Source organism: Lissotriton vulgaris, chromosome 1_1 (genome assembly GCF_964263255.1).
Source record: "Lissotriton vulgaris chromosome 1_1, aLisVul1.2, whole genome shotgun sequence".
Lineage (NCBI taxonomy): Eukaryota > Metazoa > Chordata > Amphibia > Caudata > Salamandridae > Lissotriton > Lissotriton vulgaris.
Window position 1 is genome coordinate 371743155 of NC_141685.1, and position 24130 is coordinate 371767284.

At 45.8% G+C, this 24130-nt stretch overlaps 1 protein-coding gene across 4 annotated transcripts in view; it reads left to right on the forward strand.

Moving 5' to 3' along the window:
- The window catches only part of OSBPL9 (oxysterol binding protein like 9), a 1205712-nt gene that overhangs the window by 222201 nt on the left and 959381 nt on the right, over positions 1–24130 (forward strand). For all 4 annotated transcript variants that reach the window (XM_086952425.1, XM_086952427.1, XM_086952426.1 and 1 more), the window contains exon 4: positions 16194–16270. In XM_086952425.1, the coding sequence (XP_086808551.1) occupies positions 16194–16270 (77 nt within the window). The remainder of the gene's footprint in view (positions 1–16193; positions 16271–24130) is intronic.

Genomic DNA, 24130 nt, shown 5'->3' on the forward strand with positions numbered 1-24130 from the left:
CAAGTGGGCTAATAATAACAGCATCAGTGGGATCCCCCGATCTCAGTCAGTCCACTTCTTCCAGCCCATTGAGTCTATCAAAATAATTATGGGTGGAAATATTAAACTGATTTCTGTAGGACAGCGAAGAATACCGTATTTTCCGGCGTATAAGACGACCCGGCGTATAAGACGACCCCCCACTTTGCTTGATAAACTTTAGGTTTCATGCTATACTCGCCGTATAAGACGACCCCCACTTCCAGCGCAGTCCAACTTTCTATCTCCATGGACTGAGGAGATCACGTGGTACTGACACTCCCCTCCTTCCGACGAGCATGAGATTTCTGGAAGGAGAGAGAGATCAGCACATGTGGAACACAGTGGGGGCCGCCATCTTCAGAGCTGCCTGTTATATTTCAGGACCTCCTGCTGCCTCATCCATCTGCCTGGGGATGTGGAGGCGCGTGTGCAGGTCAGTCTAGGCACTTGATCCATGTAACTTAACGTTGGGTTTATGTAATAAACGTTCCGCTCCACGGTGGAAGCTGCTCGGTATCCCTGGCTGCAGGCATGCGATTTTATATAGCGCGGACTTTACCCGTTTGTGTCTCCACGGTGGAAGCTGCTCGGTATCCCTGGCTGCAGGCATGCGATTTTATATAGCGCGGACTTTACCCGTTTGTGTCGGACGGCAGTTTAGAGCCCCCCCACGCTCCCGCTGGGTCGCAAGCGTGGGCGGGAAATGGTGCAAAGCTGCTCGGTATCCCTGGCTGCAGGCATGCAATTTTATATAGCGCGGACTTTACCCGTTTGTGTCGGACGGCAGTTTAGAGCCCCCCCACGCTCCCGCTGGGTCGCAAGCGCTGTCGAAAAATCCATGAAAACAAAGGGTCTAATTTTGTATCCGGCGTATAAGACGACCCCCGACTTTCAAAAACATTTTCAGGGGTTCAAAAGTCGTCTTATACGCCGGAAAATACGGTATGTCCAATTTAACCTTGTGGAATTCCAACTTGAAGGCTAATAAAAGTATCCCAGGGGAACAGCACTAATCTGTGTGTTACCTGTAAAATCATTCCCAACTCAATTTAGAATCAGTTTCACAAGGTTTGGTGTTTTAAATGTCAATACAACACAGTCCCCTTGAAAAAAATTGTGTTCCTTTCCCCAACACACTTAACATGACATTTAGTGAGATTTGAAGCTAAATCAGGCCCAAAGACACAATGTCCAGAAGTCCATTTTCTGCTACCATTGACAAAATTAATGTCATGGAGAAGCCCTGATGGAATACAAAAATTGCAGCAGATTACTTTACTTTGAATGGAAAGGCGATACCTACTAGCCGAGTAACATAGAGCATCTCACAGGACTGGAGCGGCTACAGAAAGCCAGCGTGCAGCCAATATAGCTCTGAAAATGATCAATGATTTGGGATTTTGGACAAAAAAAAATACCTAAAGGTACTTTAACAACACAGTATTAGAATTCCGGAACAATGACAAATCCTCAAATGATGTTAAGTTCTAGCTGTGGTGCAATAGCCTATCTGGAGTAGCAAAAGAAAAATGTACAGATACAACATACATGAAGTCCACAGAATTTGCATTAAATATTTTTGCATGGCACACCTAATATTCATTTCTGTCTTCCTACGTATTTAAGACCCTACCACCTTGTATTCTCCAGCAACTTGCAAGGATCATACATTTCTTGACAATCCTCAGTTAAACTTCCAGAAGGTGACAAATGAATTAAAGAGAATTTGCTTATCACCATGAATATAAAAAAAAAGAGAAACCTGTTAATATTTCACTTTCATCCCCATCTTGCTAGATTCAAAACTAAAAGCTGGTAAGGATGATCCAGGAAAATTCTGTTCACAAAGAAAGACTGCCCATTCCACTCAAACTGACTTCTCGATAAGATTTGACAGTCAACCTTGTACCAGAGAAGCATTATTGCCCATGACCAGTAACCCCTTCATGCCCCTATGATCTGTGTACAGGGAGTTTAAGGAGGAAAAATGATGACTTTTAAAGAAATCAGTTTCAAACATAGGGACTATAAAACATGCGATTGGAGATACTTGTGTACCTATTTAAATAATTTAAGATATGCCACAGAAACAAAATCATAGTTTCTGCAGTAGGAACACTTAGGTACCCAAAGTAGAGGTGCTCAATCTATAACATAGCTGAACATTGTTATTGTCACAAACACAATCCGGCTCCTATGAACGAATATGGCACAGTACAAATAATATCCCCAATTAACTTGAAAAAATAATACCCTAACACATCCTATGCCATGAAACTCAATGAGACTCTGAATGAGTGGCCAAAGAAAGTAGAAAAGAGAATTCCTGGGACACAGTATTTGTAAATCAGAAGACATGGGTCCTGCAAAAATATCTTAGAGTTTTTGTGAAGCTATTGTACCACAAGTGCTAGCCACCATGAACTATTTCCTCTGCAGTTGACGGGTCACGGACATCTGCAAGTGGGCCACTGTCCTATCGTTCTGAGAAACTCATTGTGGACCTGCTTAGCACAGTTTGATTTCCGCCAACTTCAAATCTAGTCTACAAGGCTAACTGTGATGACTGTTGAAGAACTTTAAGTGAGTTCTACAACATAATCTTTTCCATTCTATATCAGCAAGTGTTAACGTAATTTTACACATTGAGACCGATACAAAGGGGGTCAACATGCTACACCTAGTAGATATCTGTCAGCTATTTTATCTCCATCAACAACGTAATATTTTTTTAATGCCTCCAAAAGGCTAGAGTGGCGTTTGCGGGCTTACATTAAGTTGCTTATTCTCTCAGTGCCAGAAATACAATTTTCTCTTTCCTGCCAACTATATCCAGGAATTACCCAATACCCTTAGGATTACCCAGAAATCTAATATTTCTCAGCATGTATTGAATTTAGATTTCTGTTTCCTTGACCTCTTTCGTTTCTTGATTTACATGCAAGTTTTGAATCCAAAATTATTTCCTGGCTATTCTGCATTCACTTTCACCAAGCATATATTTTTGATATCCAGTCTGATGAAACAATTAATTGGAAAACCTAACAAAGAATTGAGGTACTTATCGCCAGTGGTCCATCATATCAGTGACTTTTCTGCACTACTAATAATCATAAAAAATAAATCTGGGTTTGCAAACAGATTGTGTATTTAGCCTCTCTCCTCGTGTGAACTCCATAGATTACTTTTGCGTTTGACACATTAGTCAAATCAATGAGATTCTGCGTTTTCAAACCTGTGTATCAGATTCGCTACCTAGCATAGGAGGGATGTTTGCAAGTGAAACTGCTAAAATGGATATGGTCAAATTTGCCATCGGCTGCTTGTTAGATGTGGTTTAGCTGACAATGTGTAAGGACATCCTGCACTTAACCAACTCACTTCTACCGTAGTTTCTGCTTACTAGTTAAGTTTATTTTATTCATGAATGGATCAAGCTGATTCACATTATTCAGTTTTATTTTTTTTCGTATACTTCACTTTCGGAGGAGCTGAACCTACAGCGGTGGCAGCTAAGGCCACTGTAAATCTCCTCCTAGCGTCCACAAAAGCCCGACTGGTGCTGTATATCCAAGCTGCAGTCCGCTTTTGGGCCTGTTTTAAAATAAAATCAATTTACTGAAACAGTTACATTTTAACTTCCATTGCCTTGTAATGTTAGTTTGACTCACAGCGACCTTGGCCCCTTCTCATCTATCTCTTTTAGTTACTTATTTTACTTAACTGTATGGTTGCTAACATTATGGGTCCCGTTGAGGCTGTGGCTCGCCCTCTGACTCAACTTTGGCAGAGGCAGTTTTTACTACTAACTGACTAAAACATGATTTTTTCTTTGATGCAAAAAAGGTGGAGGAAGTGAAGCAAGAGCCTTGTTATTTTTACTGTTGCTGGACTTCTTGCTTTCTTCAAAAAGAGTCAACAAATTGGTTTGGCATTTTTCACCCATGGCGAACTTTAAAGGATTCCAGAAATTAATCCTATTCCTTCAACAAGTCCAGCAATTCACACAGCCACTGGCCACAGGTTTTCATGACAGAATGTAGGCTGTGTGAGCCAGTTCAATACAATAATCAACATCCTACTCCAACAAGCTATTAGGAATGCCATGATTCCACAGGGTTCAAAGAGGAGGAACCGCCGTGAATGTCCAAGAAACAACCCTATGAAATTAATAAATCTCCCCTTTAACAAATGACACCACACTTCGTTGAAAGACATTTCAAGGCAACTTAACTTTTGTAAGGCATTTGCACTCTGCCTTATCTCAAGTGACTGGTGGAAGCAGTCTATGACTCAGTAACAACTACAGTGTTTTGGCAGCAAAAGGGCATTGTTGTGGCATATAGTCCAGTTTAATAACTAATATCCTGAAATATTGAAAATATTGTGCCCAAAGAACAGTATTAGCTGCTTTACTTGCCGGAGACTGAGATATATTTGAATGATTTACATCTATTTAATTGGTGGTTTGCACTTTTATTTCTCCCCAAGTACTACAAGGTAATGCTTTCTTAAATTTCTGAATTCTTTCTGCTGCTTTAGCCATTACAATTTAAGAAATCACTCCATCTGTCAGCTTTCATTTTTTTTAATTCACGGAATGCTAAAAGCAACCTAAAACCAACTTAAGGGCAACATTTTCAAACCTACGTTTGTGTAGAAGCTTTTCAATAGCAATGCATGCAAGTAAACTGAATCTATGTATATAGAGTTAAATCAACCGCAATGCAAATTGTTCAAGAGTGCTCGTTTCACAGCATTTTGATTTGCCACTCTGTCCCCTACTGTGGTCAGCAACAAAACACACAAAATATCCAACGTGTGCATAAGAGCCAAATGTTTCTTGCTCCATATTTAATGTTCAATTAAAAAAAGTACAATAGTTGCACGAAAAATTGAATTGTAGTAAAAAAAAAAACATAAGTGCCACTGTTTCATTAAGATACACAGGAGTTGTTACTAAATATAAGAATTTTCATCTTCAACAACCCAAAGATTTCCAGCGCTGACACTTTCACATAAGATTCAAGGCTGGGCTTACCTTATGAACGCTGTTGGGATTCTCAAGCCATGCATAGTACATTTCCTCGACATAGTTAGAGCTGGTCCCACTCAAGAAAGTTTCGGAGCCCCCGGATGAAAAGACACAGTTGCCACAACGACATATCTGTGGGGCTGCAGAGTACCTGGGGAGCAGCGGGAATGCGCAGGGTCTCAGCTTGGCATCCAGCAGATTCAGATGGCTCATTGTGATTGGCGTGTGGGCATAAGACAAGAGTTCGAGCCTGAGAAAAGAAGGGGTAAAATTGTGTGAGATGCAACAGACAGACAACTAAAAAAACTGGGACTTCTTAACTACATCAATGTTTGCATACAGTAAGCAAATGCTCTCAGTAAAACTGAGAAAATCCAGCTTTCCTATTACGTGCCCTTGGACGGGAACATGTTTATCCTGTCAGGTTAACCTACAAAAAACGGACTAAATGCTAGTTAGATACAGATAAGACACGCTCCACTTTAATGTAAAATTTCTGTCACATCACTTATTATTCAGCAAAGTCCAATGTGAAGCAGAATCTCATCACGCCAAGTAGAACAAGCATTGGCCACGCGGACGTAAAAGTAACGCCGCGCAGCCGCAAAATGAAAAAAAAACAAGCAACAAACACGAGCGCCTCGCGCAGCGGGGGGAGAGGAGGAGGGCGAGCGTGATTCTCTCGCGGGAGCAATAATTGCGACCAGATGGGCCTCGCGCTCCCACGAGTGAATCTCCTGACGTGCACGCGTTGCCATTAAAGGCAATGGAGCGTGTGCACGTGCTTGGTTGAAAAGCCAAAGCGATGGCAAAAGGTCATTTGCCTTTGCAGCGCATGCGCACTGCGAAGGCGAAACCTAAAAAAAAGGCTTTCTTGCGCTTAGGAAGACTCTGTCAGAAGCAGTGTTACAACACTCCTTTGCTGGGCCTTCTACATTTAAGATTATCTACAAAGGTCAAATTCTCTTCTTTTCGGAGTCTGCTAATTTGGAAGCTTTCTTGGACAATACCTTTGAATCGTGTATAGACGACTCACACAGTAACCCCAGATAATTCTAGACTCTGCTCCGGGGCATATCCTTTTGCCTAACTAATGTTTACTACAAGCACTCTACTGAACCCCACACACTCCGGGGTAACCCTAGCACTAAGTCTGTTGTTCCCATTTATACAGCAAATCTAGGTAATGTTAGATTGAGTCAGGTGGTGATAATGTCAATCAAGCTGCTGTTAGTAAACCTGTTTGTCTCGTGTTGCGCTGATATAGTTGTTGGTTATGTCTCTAGTCAGGACTGAGTCTTTCCCACACTTTGGACTAGTTTATGATGTCTCCGTACACCTCACAGTTCTACACAGCCCCTTGAAACTCATGTTATTCATGTGTCTTTTACATATATCTTGCAGTGGTGCTGTATTCTGTTGGTGGGCCTATGGAATGATTGATATCCCTTCTGCTTAAGTTTACTGCAGCTGCACCTAATATAGATGCACAGATCTCACTTAACTCATCAAACTCAACTTACTAGTGTAATGACGGCCTGTGCTGTTTATGGACAATATTGAGCCTTAATTGTTTTACCTTGTAGGGAACAGATTTGCTTTGATAGCAATTAGTTATAACAATTAATAATATGGGGAGGCAGAGCCAGGAGAGCAAACATGGTGGAACCTCTTCAGTGAGCTCCCGACCGGCTCCCAAGAGTTCCTGGCGGTACGTGGTGCTGGTGTGCCGCAAACCCCAAAGCAGACTCTTTAGGACTTGGGGAAGACCTGCAGAAGCCCGTGCCACATCATGGTGCTACTGAGAGTTCAAGAATGACACCGATGGACTAGACGAGGAGCCTGGTGATGACAGGCAAGGTGGCAGCCCAACGCTAGATCCTGTTTGCACAGATGGCTTCAAGCCCAAACAAGGGCCTCATACCCTCTGATGGCAGGCAGCGACCATTACAGGAGAGACTGGGGCCAGCCCTTGCCTACACTAGTAGCGGGAGAGCGGCACCAGGGGAGAACACACGGCAGGGACCTAGTGAGATCTGTGCTCTTTCCCGGCACAGAGGGTGAGCTTTGGGTGCCCTGGACTGGATTGACCACCTTGAACCATGTGGGTCTCTGGCATCTGGTGACCTGAGGAACCTGGCTGCTCCTGTCCTCCATGGTGGAGACACTGCAGAGCTCGCAGGCCATAAGAGCTTTGCCCCGGGGACACAGGACTCTGAGAAAGGCCCCATCGGCAAACCATCGTCCCCATGGGATCCCCACCGGCCTCTGTGGCCATCACTGGAGACACCTGAACCGATTGAGCACCAGGACAAACTGGCACTACAATTATCATGCAGGCTATACAAGACTTGTCATCTGCCCTTGAATCCAAATTGAGAGGTGCAGGTGGACATAGCCCTTCTGCATCAGAACCTGCTTAACACCACAGCCAGAGTCAATGAGGTGGAGGGTAATATTTCGGAACTCGAAGAAACAGTCCGCAAACTCAAAACTGAGGCGTCCCGCAACTCCGCGTACTCTAAAATCCTCTGTTACAAAGCCGAAGATGCCGATTAAGAGTGCAATCTGGTGGCAACCTTGGTTTTCCCAAAGGAGCAGAAGGTTTCTCACCTGAATTGTTCCTGGAACAATAGCTTAAAACATGGATAAGCAATGTCTTCCTATTGCCATGCTTCATTATCGAAAGGGCACACAGATCTTTGCCCCAGTTTCCCCTCCAGGGGACCTGCCTTGACCAATGATTGCTAAAATACTGAAATACTGTGACAGAAACACTATCCTGCAGGGGGGCACGAGCTAAGGGGCAAGTTCTTTACCAATTGACACGCCTGCTGATATTTCTGAACTACATGTGTTAAGTTCGACTGCAACGTAAATCACACAAGCACGTTAAACAAAAACTCAGGGCTATGGAACTTCAATATATGCACATCTTTCCGGCACGACTACAGGCGATACATGGGGGTAAATCTTACTTTTATGACACCTTGGGACTGGCTAACTGACCAATGATCCGTTCAGTTGACCCAACTACCATCCTGGCCCGAACACCCTACCATTCGGCCAGGATCAACAATCAGACATAAACATAGGTAAGGGCCCCAGTCTAAGGAAAAAAATCACGGATGGGGCACCTGGACCAGCAGGGTGCACTGGCTACATCAGACTACAAGAAGGAGACAGATGCCTCACCCATGCCGGTAAGTGGGACCGCTGGGGAGAGGAGGGTATGAAACCCCGATTCCATAGAGAGGACATGATTCCTTACAACCCCTATACTAATGCACACCTGCACCGACACATTCTGCTTACAACCCTCGCACTCCTGGTGATGCATGGAGAGTGTAGAACCTAGAGGCCATGGAGTACACATACACCTCAGCGGCCCACAACTCGCTGTCTTCACATTGAATAATTTTTCCTCCCAGCCCTAGACATCCTACTCATACGGGGCTCCCATATCTTGGTACGGGGGCTCTTGGACCACGCCCCCTTGATGCCACAAATGGGAACCGGGGGAGAAAGGTGGTAGACATAGGTGCCTGGTTTCTCTCTGCCCGATCATTCACTCAGACCCTGGAGGCCGGACTTAAGGGATTTTTGGACACCCATCAGGGAACTGTAGACTCACCCATGACAATGTAGGGGGATTGCAAGGCAACAATGCACAGAGAGGCACGATCCTATGTCAGGAGCAAGGCCCGCACAACATATGCCCACATGTCAGACTTAGAAACCTCTATCCGGAACTTTGGAACAGGTGCCGGGGTGACTAGATGGAGCAGCTCTGCTGCCAGTTGGTGGTGGACAGGACCGCCTTGCATCAGTTGTGTCTGGATGAGGCCCACAGATGTTTGGTAGCCTCCACCAGTAGCGTATATGAATGTGGTGACAAATCCGGCAAGCTCCTGCACTTGCCACCAGGGAGCTGGGATTTAGAGCAGTGGGTTCTACTGGTTACCGCCCCAGAGATAGTCTCCACATTTCCGGATAATATGGCTCCCTGTACGGCGAACGGGTATGCTTGGCACACAAACTGGATGCCCTCTTACTCATTGATATTCCCTTGCCCAGACTGATCCCTTCGGAAAGAGGGAGGGGAGACCTTGATCGGCCAGTAACTGTCGAAGAGACGGCAAAGCCCTGTTGAGACTGAACCAGGGCAGGGCTTCCAGACCGCACAGTTCCTGATGGAATACTATCTAAGTAGCAACACACCATTCTGGCCCCCATCCTGGGCATGTACCTAGAAGCCATACCTTTGGGACTCTTTACGGCAGAGGTGAACCTTGCCACCATCATAGTCTTTCGAAAGCCTGTCAAGCCTCATGACTGCTGTGCCTCCTACTGACTGATCTCTGCATTTATGAGTGAGATCGACCTGTTTGCAAGGTGTAGGCTAGGTGCCTCTCCCCGGTGCTCAGCCGCTTGGACCACCTAAACTAGTGTGGCATTATTCTCCGGCTTAGCACCAGACACTGCATCTGATGGGTCCATATGGCCCTGGCCAACTTCCGAACACACCAGCGCCCCACATCGCTCATGCTCCCGGTCTTCGAGAATGCATTTGACTCTCTGGACTGTGCCTTCTTAAATGAGGTGCTAAACGAAATGGGTATTGGTGCTCACTTCCCAACCTACATTTACATTATTTATGCCTGACCATAGACCCTGGTGTGGTTGAATGATGCGACATCCCCCAGATTTCCGATCGAAAGGGTTACCAGGCAAGTATGCCCCATGTTCCCCTCTGCTCTTCGCCCTTATGATGGAAACCCTGGCAACCTGGATGTGCTGTGGCACCCATGTGTAGGACTTCGAGTGGTGGATGACGCTGGAGGACCGAATCTCCCTCTACACTGATGACGTGCTCTTTTTTTTTTTTATTGCAAAACTGCCTAAGGCAGGCCCCTGCCTGATCCACCTCCTGGAGACCTACGGCTCCAGCCTAAAAATAAATTGGTCCAAATCTCTTCTGGGGACCCCCTGAGTGGCAACTGAGGTGATGAAAGCTGGCACCCCACTCTCCTCATTCGGTCGGTATCCACTCAATCAATCAGAGGAATTTATAGAGCGCTCTACTCACCCGTGAGGGTCTCAAGGCGCTGAGTGTGGGGGGGTGGGGGAGGGGGGGGTCGCTACTAATCGAACAGCCAGGTCTTGAGTTGTTTCCTGAACAAGAGATGGTCTCAGGTCAGCCGTAGGTGGGTGGGGAGGGAGTTCCATGTCTTCGCTGCCAGGTAGGAGAAGGATCTTCCTCCGCTGGTGGATTTCTGAAGACGTGGGACGGCAGCGAGGGCGAGGCTGGCAGATCGGAGCTGGCGGGTGGGTGTGTAGAATGTGAGGCGGTTGTTGAGGTACTTCGGGCCCATGTCGTGGAGAGCCTTGTGTGCGTGAGTGAGGAGTCTGAACGTGATCCTCTTGTTGACGGGGAGCCAGTGAAGGTCTTTCAGGTGGGCAGTGATGTGGCTGAGGCGGGGGATGTCCAGGATGAGTCGTGCTGAGGCGTTCTGGATGCGCTGGAGTCTTTTCTGGAGTTTGGCTGTGGTTCCAGCGTAGAGGGTGTTCCCGTAGTCCAGGCGGCTGGTGACGAGGGCCTGGGTGACCGTCTTCCTGGTTTCGGTGGGGATCCATCGGAAGATCTTTCGGAGCATGCGCAGGGTGTTAAAACAGGATGATGAGACGGCGTTGACTTGCTTGGTCATCGTGAGGGAGGAGTCAAGGATGAAGCCCAGGTTGCGTGCGTGGTCTGTAGGGTTGGGTGCGCTGCCCAGGGCAGGGGGCCACCAGGAGTCGTCCCAGGCAGAGGGGGATGGTCCGAGGATGAAGACTTCCGTCTTGTCTGAGTTCAGTTTCAGACGGCTGATCTTCATCCATTCTGCGACGTCTCTCATTCCTTCCTGGAGGTTGGATATGGCGGTGACGGGGTCGCTGGTGAGGGAGAGGATCAGCTGGGTGTCGTCTGCGTAGGAGATGATGTTGAGGTTGTGTTGGCAGGCGATGGCTGCGAGGGGGCTCATGTAGATGTGGAAGAGGGTGGGGCTGAGTGAGGATCCTTGCGGGACGCCGCAGATGACTTCAGTGGCCGTGGAACGGAACGGGGGAGGCGGACTCTCTGGGTTCTTCCGGCGAGGAACGAGATGATCCACTCCAGGGCTGCTCCTTGGATTCCGGTGTTGCTGAGGTGCTGTATCAGGGTGCGGTGGCATACGGTGTCGAAGGCTGCTGAGAGGTCAAGGAGGATGAGGGCAGCCGTTTCCCCGTTGAGGATCACGGACCTGATGTCGTCGGTGGCTGCGATGAGGGCGGTCTCAGTGCTTTGGTTTGCTCTGAAGCCGGACTGTGAAGTGTCGAGGGATCCGTTGGTCTCGACGAAGGCGGAGAGTTGTCTGTTGACTGTCTTCTCGATGACTTTGGCTGGAAAGGGGAGGAGTGAGATGGGGCGGAAGTTCTTCAGGTACGTGGGGTCCTTGGTGGGTTTCTTGAGGAGGGCACTCAGCTCGGCATGTTTCCAGCTCTCCAGGAAGGTGGCGGATGTGAAGAAGCTATTGATGATGTTCCGGAGCTGTGGTGCGATGATGGAGTCGGCTAGCCACCACAGCCCTCCCCAATCAACTTTACCACACCAACTAGCCGATAGTCCATTAGGGATTCTCCAGCCACTCCTCCGCTGACTCCGGATGCTCAAAACTCCAGGCACGGCCATCTGCTTCCACTCGGAGTCTGGAGGGAAAGAGCATGGCGTACTTGAAGTCCTTATCCCTCAGCGCTTTTTTAACTCCAAGGAACGAATGTCCCTGTTTCTGAACCGTCTGAGTGAAGTCAGGGAAAAAGGATATCTCTACGTTCTCCCATTTCAGTGGGGGGCCCGTTCTGAAGAATGACATCTCGGTCATGAAAGTTGAGGACTCTAGCCAGGATTGGATGAGGGGGGGTAGACGGGGATGTGTGAGATCGGCGGAGCTCTGCTAAGCTGTGGCCATCGCGCTCAGCAGCTTGGCCACGCCCCCGGTGATAATCATTTGAAATGCGTATTGAATTAATAATTGACTGCTTCGAGGCATATGAGCTGCAGATTGTACACTTAACATTAGATCGCCCCCTTGATGTTGGGCTTGGATGATTGCAGGTTGTTGTCTTCTTGGAAGAAGTCTTTGTAGTCACAAGATAGGTGACTCCTCCCTTGGACAATACTGCGCATGGGCCTCGGCTCAATCCTTCGATTGTTTTTTTCCGCCACTGGGTTCGGATGAAAGTTACTCCGCTCTGGCTAGAAAAACACTTTTCAGCAACTTCGAAGCGCAGAAGTTCCTCAAACTTCTAAAAACTACCTTCGACATCGACTACAATACTTTCAACGCCATTAGTTCCATTCCGGTCATCGATGCGGGCCGTTGGACCTACCGACGCCTTGCGGCCTACACCACATGGAAAGAACTCCGTTCAAAAGATGCCCGGTATGTCGAGCAAAGTTTCCACATAGCGATCACCACGAGGTCTGCAACCTCTGTCTATTGCCGCAACACGACGTGTTGTTTTTGCTCAGCTAGGAAAACCATCTATAATCTCCATTGGCGTCCGGTGGCACAGAGAATAAAGTTTAAATCTTTGATTTTGACCTTCAAAATCCTTAAACTTTCTTCCCCTCAGATTCTGCAGCAACTTATCTCTCCCTACGTCCCAGCTCGCTCTCTGAGGTCCTCTGTTCTCCATCTTGCCACAGTTCCTCGCTTTAAGAGATCTAGGATTGGCGGACGCTCCTTCCGAGTCCTTGCCGCCAAGTTATGGAATTCCTTGCCTGTCCATATTCGGGCCATCGAGGGGCTCCTTGCTTTCAGGAAGGCTGTCAAAACCTTCCTCTTCCCCTTAGCACCTTAGTTCTATTGTTGTTGCGTTGTGTTGTGTTTTTTCTCTCTGTCCGGTTTTCTGTTCTGCTCTCGCGCCAGGACGCCCCTTTGCTGGGGCATCTGCGCGCGTAATAAATCCGGATAACAGAACATAACATAACCTGCACAGCTTGTACATCCTTCCGATCGAAGAAAACCATCCGGGATCGGAGGGCCCGTTGGCACGAAATGAGGAGATCAACTCCAGCACCTGAAGATATCTTCGACGAAGAGGTTCCCCTCGTTCCCAAGAAGATCACCTGATCTCCAGATCGTATCGGAGGCAGACGACTCAGATGACTCCATTCCATCGGGTCAGCACGTGAGTACTACTGCCCCTGCACCATATATTCTGCCCAAACTGAAGGCAAAGGTCAGCACTCCGCCCAAAGGGCCCAGTCGAGACCGAATACCTGCTTTGAAAACCCCGCCTTCCAGCCCGGCTCCGAAGAAACCAACTAAGCCTTCTAGTGCCTCGACACCGAGCAAGCCTCTTCCATCGGCACCGAAAAATAAACATGCCTCGGCCCCGAAGCCAAAAGACCCTTCGGCACCAAAGCCTAAAATAGTACCGGCACCGAAACATAAAAACTTACCATACTGAAGCCGTCCATTTCTACATCTTCGGATGCTGAAGACACAAAGCCTGATTCCGAGGTACCCAAATTCTCGAACATGCCTACAAAGCCGAAAACGACACCACCTGCACCGAAAACTATTCCACAGGACGTTATAACACCTCCCAAGGCTAAGGACACACAACAACCTCCCCTGGAACAGAACAAAATCAACGACAAAAAGGTTGTAGAGGAGGAGGAACTTTTTTGACCAGATTCTCGACAAAAGAAAATCTACATAGACCCAAAGACAGGTCATGTAGGTGCTACACCTCACAAAAAGAGACCTGCAGATGCACCACCCACACCTGGGGTTCCTGCCAAGAAAAAGGACTGTGCAACACCTCCTATGCACCCTTCCTCTCCTATACCTCCTCTTCTTTCTTCTCCTGTTCCCCCTCACATATCACCTTAAATCTCTCCTGTACATTCTCCATTATCATCACATTCCCCACAGCAGAATGATGATGAATACAATTTGGGTGGAGGGTAGGACATTGAAGAACCTGGTTCATACCATGTAGATGAGGGTATATGGGACTTTCCAAACCCAGAAAATGTGCCTATATGGGACTTTACAAACCCACAAAATGTGCCTGACATTCCTGAACCGCAATTCATACCCATCAAAATCTTCCCCTCCAGAAGATACCATTGGTGTTGGTAATCTGTTAAACAGAGCTGCTGTTTACCATGGAGTCCCTATGCATTCCGATGACATTGAGATGGATTTTCTCCTAGATACCTTTGAGCAGTCTCAGCGGTCTAATGCCAAGTGTACAACTCTGCAGCTCTACATGCCAAGAACAGATGCATACTGGTAAGTAGCATTTTTCTTTTGTGCTAATGTCAGACAGTGCCACCTGGTGACAAACTGTCACAAGCTCCGGTGTTGAAAATTAAGTGCAGGAAACCACCGGCTCAAATTAAGTCCTGACCTTCTATGGTCTCAATGGAGGGAACACCTTGGAGGGGGGTCAGGTACATGAAAGGAGAGGGAGGTAACATCCTAACCAGGTCAATATGGAGCTCCTGTATGGGGCCGTGGAATAGGTGCCTTTTTGTGTTCATACCAAAATGTAATAAAATGTTATAAAAAATAACAATGAGTAATATGTATCCGGAGTAAAAGAATTGATCCATGTTTCTTGTTTATGTTTAACATGTTTGTTGGTCGTTTATATGACAGTGAATCTCCTACGGCTGCTTAACATATATTCCCAGCGTCTAGTATGTCTTATTGCAATGAAGGGCCCCTCTTTGAGCAACATAAGTGTATACGCCGCTTCAAATGTTCACATAACCCACTAACTCGCATCCGGTTCAGGTGTTGCCATGTACATGCAATGATTGTCTATCAATGCTACTCCTTATAGTTGATGGATAAATTGTATGATTACATGTAATAGGCCAATTCTCTCACTAGAGTCCTATACTCTGGTTGGTTTCACAACCCTTGTATAATCAGATGTGGGCCCCCTCCCCGCTTCTCTCTATGTCTTGCACTCTCGCTCTCTCTCTTGCGATCTCTTTCTCTCTCCTTGACCCCTACAACCCTGTACCTTGTATTTCGCCTTATATTGGCGTAGTGCCTGTCCTTTAGGGAATTATTTTTCGACAGCGTGTCCTGGAAGATGCCCTTGGTCAATTAGACATTGATTGCATGCTTCTCCTGGAAGAGGCTTGATGATATTGGAGGGAAGCAGGAAGCTTTCTCTTGTGAAGATCTATAAAAATGCACAGAAAATATTTCTCTGTGGATTATTGTATCACATCTGATGCCTGTTGGCAGTGGTTACATTCGATATATTCTCGGCTAGATGTTGGTGTTTTGCTTCTGTTTAGAAGAATCCATTTGTTATTTTAGTGCAGAATGGATTACGTTCATTTGTGAAGGGTACATTACGGTGTGAGACCCGATAGATTTATATTGAACAGTGATGTTTTATTTGCATTGTATTCAAGGACAATAGGACAGGGAGTAGATACCCCATGACGATCAGCTGTGCATTTTTTATTTTTCTCCAAGGTATTCCTTTATTTTTAATGCTGGGGATCTATTTTGTGTTTGTGACGAACATAAGGAATGACCCCATCTTTATTTATTATTTATTTATTTAAAGAGTTTTATTTAGTGCTGGCCAGACCCTAAGGTATCAAAGCGCTTTACAACCTTGTCAAAGGCAATGAGTCAACAATTGGTTCAAGTAGATACTTGTGTCTAAAGTAAATGCTTTGTTTTTCTCCTTCTAGAGATTAATTTTTTACACAGTATCTATTCATGGTACTAATAAAAATAAAATAGTGTTGAACCCTAGGTTTTCACTTTTAGGCATACCCTTTTCTCATTTGTAGTATACACAGAAGTGTATAGTAGACGGCGAATGTAAATACTAGACCTTTGCTTGGTTATAAACATGTCACAAATTCTTAGTTATCGTCAAGTATTTTGTTGGGCATTTACAGTTTGAATGTGCTTTTATTTCTAAAGGAGTAAGCTACAAAAAATGAAAGGAATGCCTTTCAGCCTATTCATGGCAAGAACACATTTTGGCTATGTGTTTTTTTATGAGCATTTTAATGTGTTTTTAATGGAATACGCACCAGATTACCTTAACTTTCTTTTCACAGCTCGTGATGCTGACGAAAGAGAGAAGTGGATTCATGCTTTAGAGGAAACCATTTTGCGTCACACTCTTTCTCTTCAGGTAAGCATTGTGAAATTTAATTTAATTCTTCTAATCCTTGCCCAACATGTTTCAGTAGTGACGATGTCTTGTTGGCAAAAATGGAAGCAATGATCAAAACCTTATTGCTTCCGGTCTTAGAAAGTACCAGGATAATGTCCGCTAAAATAGATGTCCTGGAAGCAGCGGTCAATATCAATATGGACCTCTTGCAAAACTTAACAACTACTAGTTTCAAGACAAGGGGCCCTAACCCCACAGGGGGTGCTAACCAAAAAGGGGGGACAACCACAACTATCCCCATAGGGACATCATCTACCATTATTAATAAGAAACCACTAATAGGGGCAAAAACTCCAGCTGCCACATTGACTACTGCTAGCAGAGCCCCTACTAAAGAAACACCAAAAGCTAAACGCCCAGTGGCAACTAACAACACGCAGGGGAAAAAACCTCCAGCAAATGGTGCAGTAAACCAACCAAATAACACTCCAGCACAGACATCTATAATGGGTAGGGAGAGGAAAACCACTCACCAAGACAGGAAACCGAGGACAGATAACAGAAATTCACGACACCCTCCCAGAGTTAACTTAACTCCTGAAGCGTCACAATATACCATCGTTCTAACCGGAGTGGCCCCCCTAAGAGAGGGTACTAAAGAATCACAAGGGGATCTGCGGAATAAGGTCATTTTCTGGCTAAACAAACATCGCCCACTCCCTCCGTCATCTCCCACTGAAATCCTTTATGTAAGGAGAGTGGATTGGGTAGGTAAGGGCGAAAAAGATCTGGAAGGTGACTGTATTTTAATTTCATTTAGAGACCCCTGGGTGGTGGAAAGAATCCAAAGGAAAGCTAGATTTGCCCGTTTGGGTGATGTACAGACCTTACACCTTGGTTACTTTTACCCCCATACGTACCCAATTAATCAAACGGGCCTCAATTATTGGAAACTCAAAGGGGGAAGGCCCCGGGAGCCCATAATCCATCACCCCCATTACTACCCTCCTCTCTTCAACCATTTCGAGGCACTGCCAGATCTAAAATGGGTTGACTGACTATGTGCACCGACCCAGTCATCGAACACAGCTATAGCGAAGGGGGAGGGAGTGCACATCCCATTCAACCCTACCTCGGAATCAGTAAAGGAGCAACAGTCCCTGTTCCATAACAACATTAGAATGCTGAGGGGGCTAAGTGAGGAAGAGGCTTCCACTTCTAATATAGATGAGACCAGTTTAACAAATGCCATCTTACCAAGCTCCCATTCCCCTCCCATTGTTAGCAATAACCATGTAGAAGTAGATTCATTAATTTCACATATGGTATCTTGGAACGTTGCCGGAGTCAAGACCCGCATGATTTCTGAGGATTGGTTGGACTTCATAGGTAAACATGAGGTTGTGCTCCTGCAAGAAACATGGGCCACAGCCCCGTTTTACATGGTTGGATTCACAAACTTTTTCAAACCAGCAATAAAAGGTACTAAAGGGCGGGCGTCAGGGGGACTGACCACTTGGGTACAACAGGCCTGGTGTTTTTCAGTTTCCGAATTGTATGTGGATAATCCCGATATATTGGCTATAAGGCTGAGGGAAGCAGGGGGGCAGGAAATGCTTATTATTAACATATACTCTAGAGGCCTCCCTGGCGGACGTTGCCCCAAGCTGATAGGTGCCCTAGATACATTACTAACGGGCTGGAATAAAGGCACATTTATTATAATAGCGGGTGATATTAATTGTACAATTGAACCACTGTACTTGCCGGAAGACAATTGGGGGTTTGAAGAAGATGCGACCTGGAAAATCCCCGAACTTTCCAACAAAATACCAGTTAAAGCAACGGAGGCTGCTCTGAATTGGACTGCTTTTTGCCTCACTTGGGGATTAAGGGCCGCTAACGGACGCACCAAATCGGACATTGGAGCCAATCCCACTTTTGACAATGGTGTGAGGAAAAGTCGTATTGACTATATCTTCATAAAAATGGAATATTGGAGCCAAATGGTTGATATGGAAATTGTAATGCGTCCGGAAAGTGACCATAACCCACTGTCCCTGAAATTCAAAATGTATGGCATGAAAAGATTAGCGGAACCAGATTCAAGGGGGCAAGGGGTTGTAACCGTATCAAATGACCGGAGGAGACTGAAATGGTCAATCATATCAAATGATGTAATGATACAGGCCAATATTGAAAATGTGGTGACTAATGCCTTAAATAATGTGAGGTCTGTTGTCGTTGAGAGGGGTCAGGGTGAATTAGATAAGATCATGGGCATTCATGACAAATGCTTCTCTGAGCTTAAAACTATTCTCTCAAAACCATGTAAGTCTAACACCGGGCACCAGAATGCTCCAAGAGCAAAATGGTACAATAGAGAGTGTAGAGAGGCCCATAGTCATCTAATAGAGAAAGTTAAAACCAGAGACCTAAGTGCAGTAAAAGTGGCCAGACAAAGGTATAAAAGAGTTCAATGGGAGGCAAAGAGGGAATGGGAAGATGATTTTTGGGCAGACCTTTTGGACGCTAGCAAATCCAACAATCAGACCAAATTCTGGGATATTGTGAAATGTGGAAAAGACGGTGAATTTCGTACTCCGTCTAACAACGTATCCCCGGAAGTCTGGATAAATCATTACTCCTCCCAATTTTGCACAGTAGTTGTTGACCCTACGTCTGCATCGAATCTGCTACCTGCAATACCCCCTGGCAACGTGACTATGTCCTTTACAGAAGCGGAAACGGAGCTTGCATTAGGCCGAACCAAGAGAGGGAAAGCCCCTGGGTTGGATCAAATCCCAGCAGACCTTTTTAAACTAAACTTAGGCCTTTGGGTACCTTATTTAACTAGCATAGCTAATACTATAGCGAGAGGTGCCCATATACCTAAGACTTGGAAGGGGGCGGAGATCCTCCCTATACACAAAAAGGGTGATAGATCAAACCCAGGGAACTATCGCCCTATCAGCCTAATTGACTGCTTTCAGAAAGTTTTTGCCCGCATGATCCTGGCGAGGGTCCAAGGGTGGATGGAACTAGAAGGAATACTGTCCCCGCTACAGGCGGGCTTTAGATCTGGTACAAGTACCATTGACCAGGTTCTGAGGTTCTGCATGATCTTTTGGAAGGTCGTTATACTGGGGGGTGGCACCATCTTTGCTGCTTTCATAGATTTGAAATCAGCTTTTGATTTGGTGCCGAGGGGAAAATTATGGCAGGTACTAAGGGACCTAGGAATGCCGGGGGAATTGGTGGAGATGATTATTAGACTACACGAAGATAATTTTGCCAGGGTAAGATGGGGGTTACAAGGGCAATATACTGACTAATTTCCGGTTTCACGGGGAGTCCGCCAGGGGTGCGTTCTCGCCCCCACCCTCTTCTTACTCTTTATAGATCAGGTAGTGAAATTCTTCGGGTCTACCAATACTGATGCACCGTCCTTGGCGGGGACTAAATTCCCAATGTTGATCTTTGCTGACGACACCCTCCTCCTTTCAAAGACCAGGGGAGGTTTACAGTTGGCTTTAAATCACTTTGAGGAATATTGCAAACAGAATGACCTTCAGATAAATGTGGGGAAAACTAAGTTTATGGTTTTCTCCAGGAAAAAACCAATACGTAGTAGTGTACAACTAAACAGGGTTAACCTGGAACAAGTTGATACGATGACGTACCTGGGGGTCACTCTGGATTGCCGCCTGTCTTGGAAACCACAAATAGAGACCCAACAGCTAAAACTTGCCCAACTGACTGGTTGTCTCTTGCGTGAGCAAAAGAAATCAATCACTAAAAGGGTTGTCCCCGCCCTACAAATCTATGATGTTAAAATTAATGCTGCGACACTCTATGGGGCAGAGTTATGGGGTTTCATGGACCTCTCGAGTTTGTATAGGATCCAGTGTAGGTTTCTTCGTAACCTGGTAGGGCTGCCCCAATCAACCCCACAGATCCCACTTTGCCACGACATGGGTTGCCTTCCAATATCGGACATGGCAAGATACAGAGTAGTGTCCACTTGGAGGCGCTTATGGACTTCGGAGGATTTGGCTCTCTTTGCAAAGGAGCTAACCGAGGTGAAGGCTATGGGGGGTTCGGAGTGAATCCCATGGCTTCGCTCGGTGAAAAGGAGCCTGTATGATATGGGCTTGAGCCATCTGTGGGTCTCGCCAGGCACGAACAACTTTCCCTCGAAAAAGGAATTTAAGGGTTTATTCTGGGCCTCAACTCGCCTTCCCTTGGCACACGCCTCTAGTTCTGAAAACTTGACGGGGCGTTTTTTAAGTTTTAAACTGGATCCAGCCCGGGAGGTATACTGGGACCTTATCTCCAGGCCAATGGATAAAAAACTATACCACCAATTCCGGGTGGGCTCACTACCCCTAAATTCCTTTACCTCATCTTGGGGCAATAGCTCCACTAACCTTTGCAGTCGTTGCCCCGGATGTAAGGAAACTGAGGGTCACTTTTTGTTCGCCTGTCCCCAATACAGAGAACCCCGTCTAAAATGGCTAAAACCCATTTTTAAACGCATGACATGTAAAAAATCCTCGGACGCTATTTGGGCTTTAAAAACAAACACCTCTGATTTTATCGTGATATGTTTGGCTAAGTATTTAGGCTGGGCATGGGCAATCAGAGCCAGAAGGAACTTAACTGCCTCCTGATCACAAAGTGCAATGTGCATAGTGTTTACTTGTATATGTCAAACCAACTTTTATGATTAGCTATATCTAATGTCTTGTTTCGTCTCAATAACGGTTTAATAACTTTTTAATTGTGGCTTTTAAGCTGACTGTATATTTGATAACATATTGACATTATCCTTCTAATATGATTTTGTATAATGTGGAGACTTTGAAACTGTTTTTAAATATTTTGTCAAAATTGTCTTTTATGATTTTATCATCGAAATAAAGACATTAAAACCTGACCTGAAATTTAATTTCAGCTTTGGCAGGGCTTTCTTGTTGATTTTTGATTGTTTAGAGGGAATTGAGCTGGGCGGTACTTCACTTATGCCAGTTGTTGCCTATATTACTTATTTGTGGAACTGGGAGCAATCCCATGGTCAGTCTTGATGCCTTAGCTTAGGCCCAGACATGTCGTTACAGTTTGTGACTCTGGTTAAACACTCAATCCCAGTTAATCTCTGATGTAATAACAGGACTTCACCTAGCTGAGGCTGAGCACATTGATGCAACATGCATATGCTTTATCGTGGGATATATCCTGTGACAAGCATGTCCCGTGGCCTTCACACACTTGGTTCAGTCTTTTATTGGTGTAAAATCTATTGGGCTTTGCTAATGGGCTCATGTGTACACCAGGCCGATCTTGCCTCCAGTCTGTCACTGGCTCTCCACAACCTTTGCAGTGGATTGGTTCCCTGGATGGGTGATTTGAATACTTCCCTGTGAATGTCGGTTATCCAAGAGTGACCTCAATTCAGCCAACTTGCATGCTATGCTTCTCTCGCGGGTATCCAAGTCCCAGCCCTGACTTCAGTGCAGACTGGCTGGAACTCACCCGTCCGAACCAGTGACATGACATACAATTAACCATTGCAAGAAAAGGGCCTGCATGCATTCAGGCATAGCTTGGCAAGCCACATTAGAAATCTTGCTGCATAAACAATTTGCTACCATAGAAAGACTCTAGCCTGCTGTAATAGCGGGATAATGTTTAAGTGTGAGGGTTATGTACACTACAATTTGGTCAGAGGTGGTAAACCTCGGTTATTGCAAAAGCAGAAAATTATCTAGCCAACATGCTGATTGCAGCCATTCTCTAATTAGACCCTAGTAGTCCCTTTCCCTTGTCTACCACTGTAATTTCTTTCTGAAACATTCATGGTTCCAGTGCCATTTTGTCACTCCTCCACTTTTATCTGGATACTGCTTTGTGCATACAGTTTTTAGTTTATAAATGAAGAAAATTTGCATGTAAAGTTATTAGTGTATGTAACATAGGCAGCATCGAAGTATGTAGACTGAACAATTGGGACGTTCTTAATATTTCTTTGGTTAGCAGTCTCCTTCCATATAAGAAGTGAAGTCATGCACAGATACATAACAACCACATTCTATGAAAGCGGATTGGGTAATGCAGAAGAAGTGTCCCTAAAAGGTACTCAGTAAATACAAAGGTATATGTAAAAGGTGTATAGATTTAAAACCGCTTTGGAAACATGCGCTTTGTGATATGTCTCCCTTCCCTGTTGAAGGCTGTTATGTCTGTGACCGTTTGTAAAATCCTCTTTGGGGATGACCCTTATTGAAATCCGAGACAAGATTTTTATCTTACCCCAGTGGCGAGTATCCCAGCATTTGGACTCGAGAGACCTTTCTAAACATAATCACGTCTGCTTGGATTCTTGCATTTCTAGTCTCTATCCAGTGTAGTTCTTTTTTATAATCTCTCATAGTTATAGCAGTATCACCACTCATTAAGGCTCACCCTGGGCATCTCCCTTTTGCCATTGAATTCTCACTGTATGGTATTACATTATCAGGTACTAATGCACAGCGCTGCCTTTGCAAGTCACTCCTGACCAGATTCCGTATTTGCAGTATCAGCCTCCTGCGGTGCTTGCCAATACAACTCAGTGCAATGTCTGGAATCATATATAGGTCAATGTCTGATATAATACATAACTCAAACGCTTCAACGCCCCACATAGGGGTAGTACGTGCTTTATAAATATTGCAATACTGTGCATAACTGAAAGAGACAGTTAGTTATAGATTCCTTACCTTAGAAAATTCCCCCAGACTTCAGACTGGATCTGGAGATTTTTTCTCTAGCAGTACCCCTGCGTGTCCGTAGTTGGTGTTGGTCGACTTCGTGTTCATCGTCATGGTCTCCGGGATGAAGTCGCGGTGCCTACTAGGATGCCGCCACTGCGCGCTGACGTCCGTTCTAACACAACTTTCCACGCAAAAAACACAGAGCCATGCACAACACTGACCACTGGTGCGCCACAACTGAGGAGTCCCTATCCCTAGAAATCAGTTTGCAGAGCGGGAGGATAGGTGAGGCGGTAAGGAATCTATAGCCAACATATGTCTCTTACAGATACATTGTTACAGAAGGTAGATACGTTTTTCATCTGAAAGAGACAGTTTTAGAATCCTTACCTTAGAATAGATATCCCAGCAATACCATCCCCGGAGGAGGGACTGCAAACTAAGTTCACACCAGAAAATCTTGGAGGACGGAATGGGCAAAGTAGCCATCCCTCCGGACTTGGCTGCCCAGGCTGTAATGTCTGGTAAACATGTGTATGGATGCCCACGTCGCCGCCTGGCAGATGTCGAGGAGTGAGACTCCGCGTGTCAATTTAGTGGTTGCTGCCGTAGCCCTGGTGGAGTGAGCACGCAGCCCCACATAACGACAGTTTTAGAATCCTTACCTTAGAATAGATATCCCAGCAATACCAATCTTGGAGGACGGAATGGGCAAAGTAGCCATCCCCCCGGACTTGGCTGCCCAGGCTGTAATGTCTGGTAAACATGTGTATGGATGCCCACGTCGCCGCCTGGCAGATGTCGAGGAGTGAGACTCCGCGTGTCAATTTAGTGGTTGCTGCCGTAGCCCTGGTGGAGTGAGCACGCAGCCCCACATAAGGATCTTTCTTAGCTAGAACACAGTAGATTTTTATGCAAAGGACAACCCATTGTGAGATGGTACGTTTTTAAACAGCCCTGCCTTTCCTAGCACCCACATATCCAACAAAGAGCTGATCATCCACCCCGAAATCTTTGGTGCGGTCAAGGTAGAATGACAGACGGCGGAGTCGATGTATCTATGTATCTGTAAGAGACATATCTTAGTTATAGATTCCTTACTGCCCCACCCAACCTCCCCACT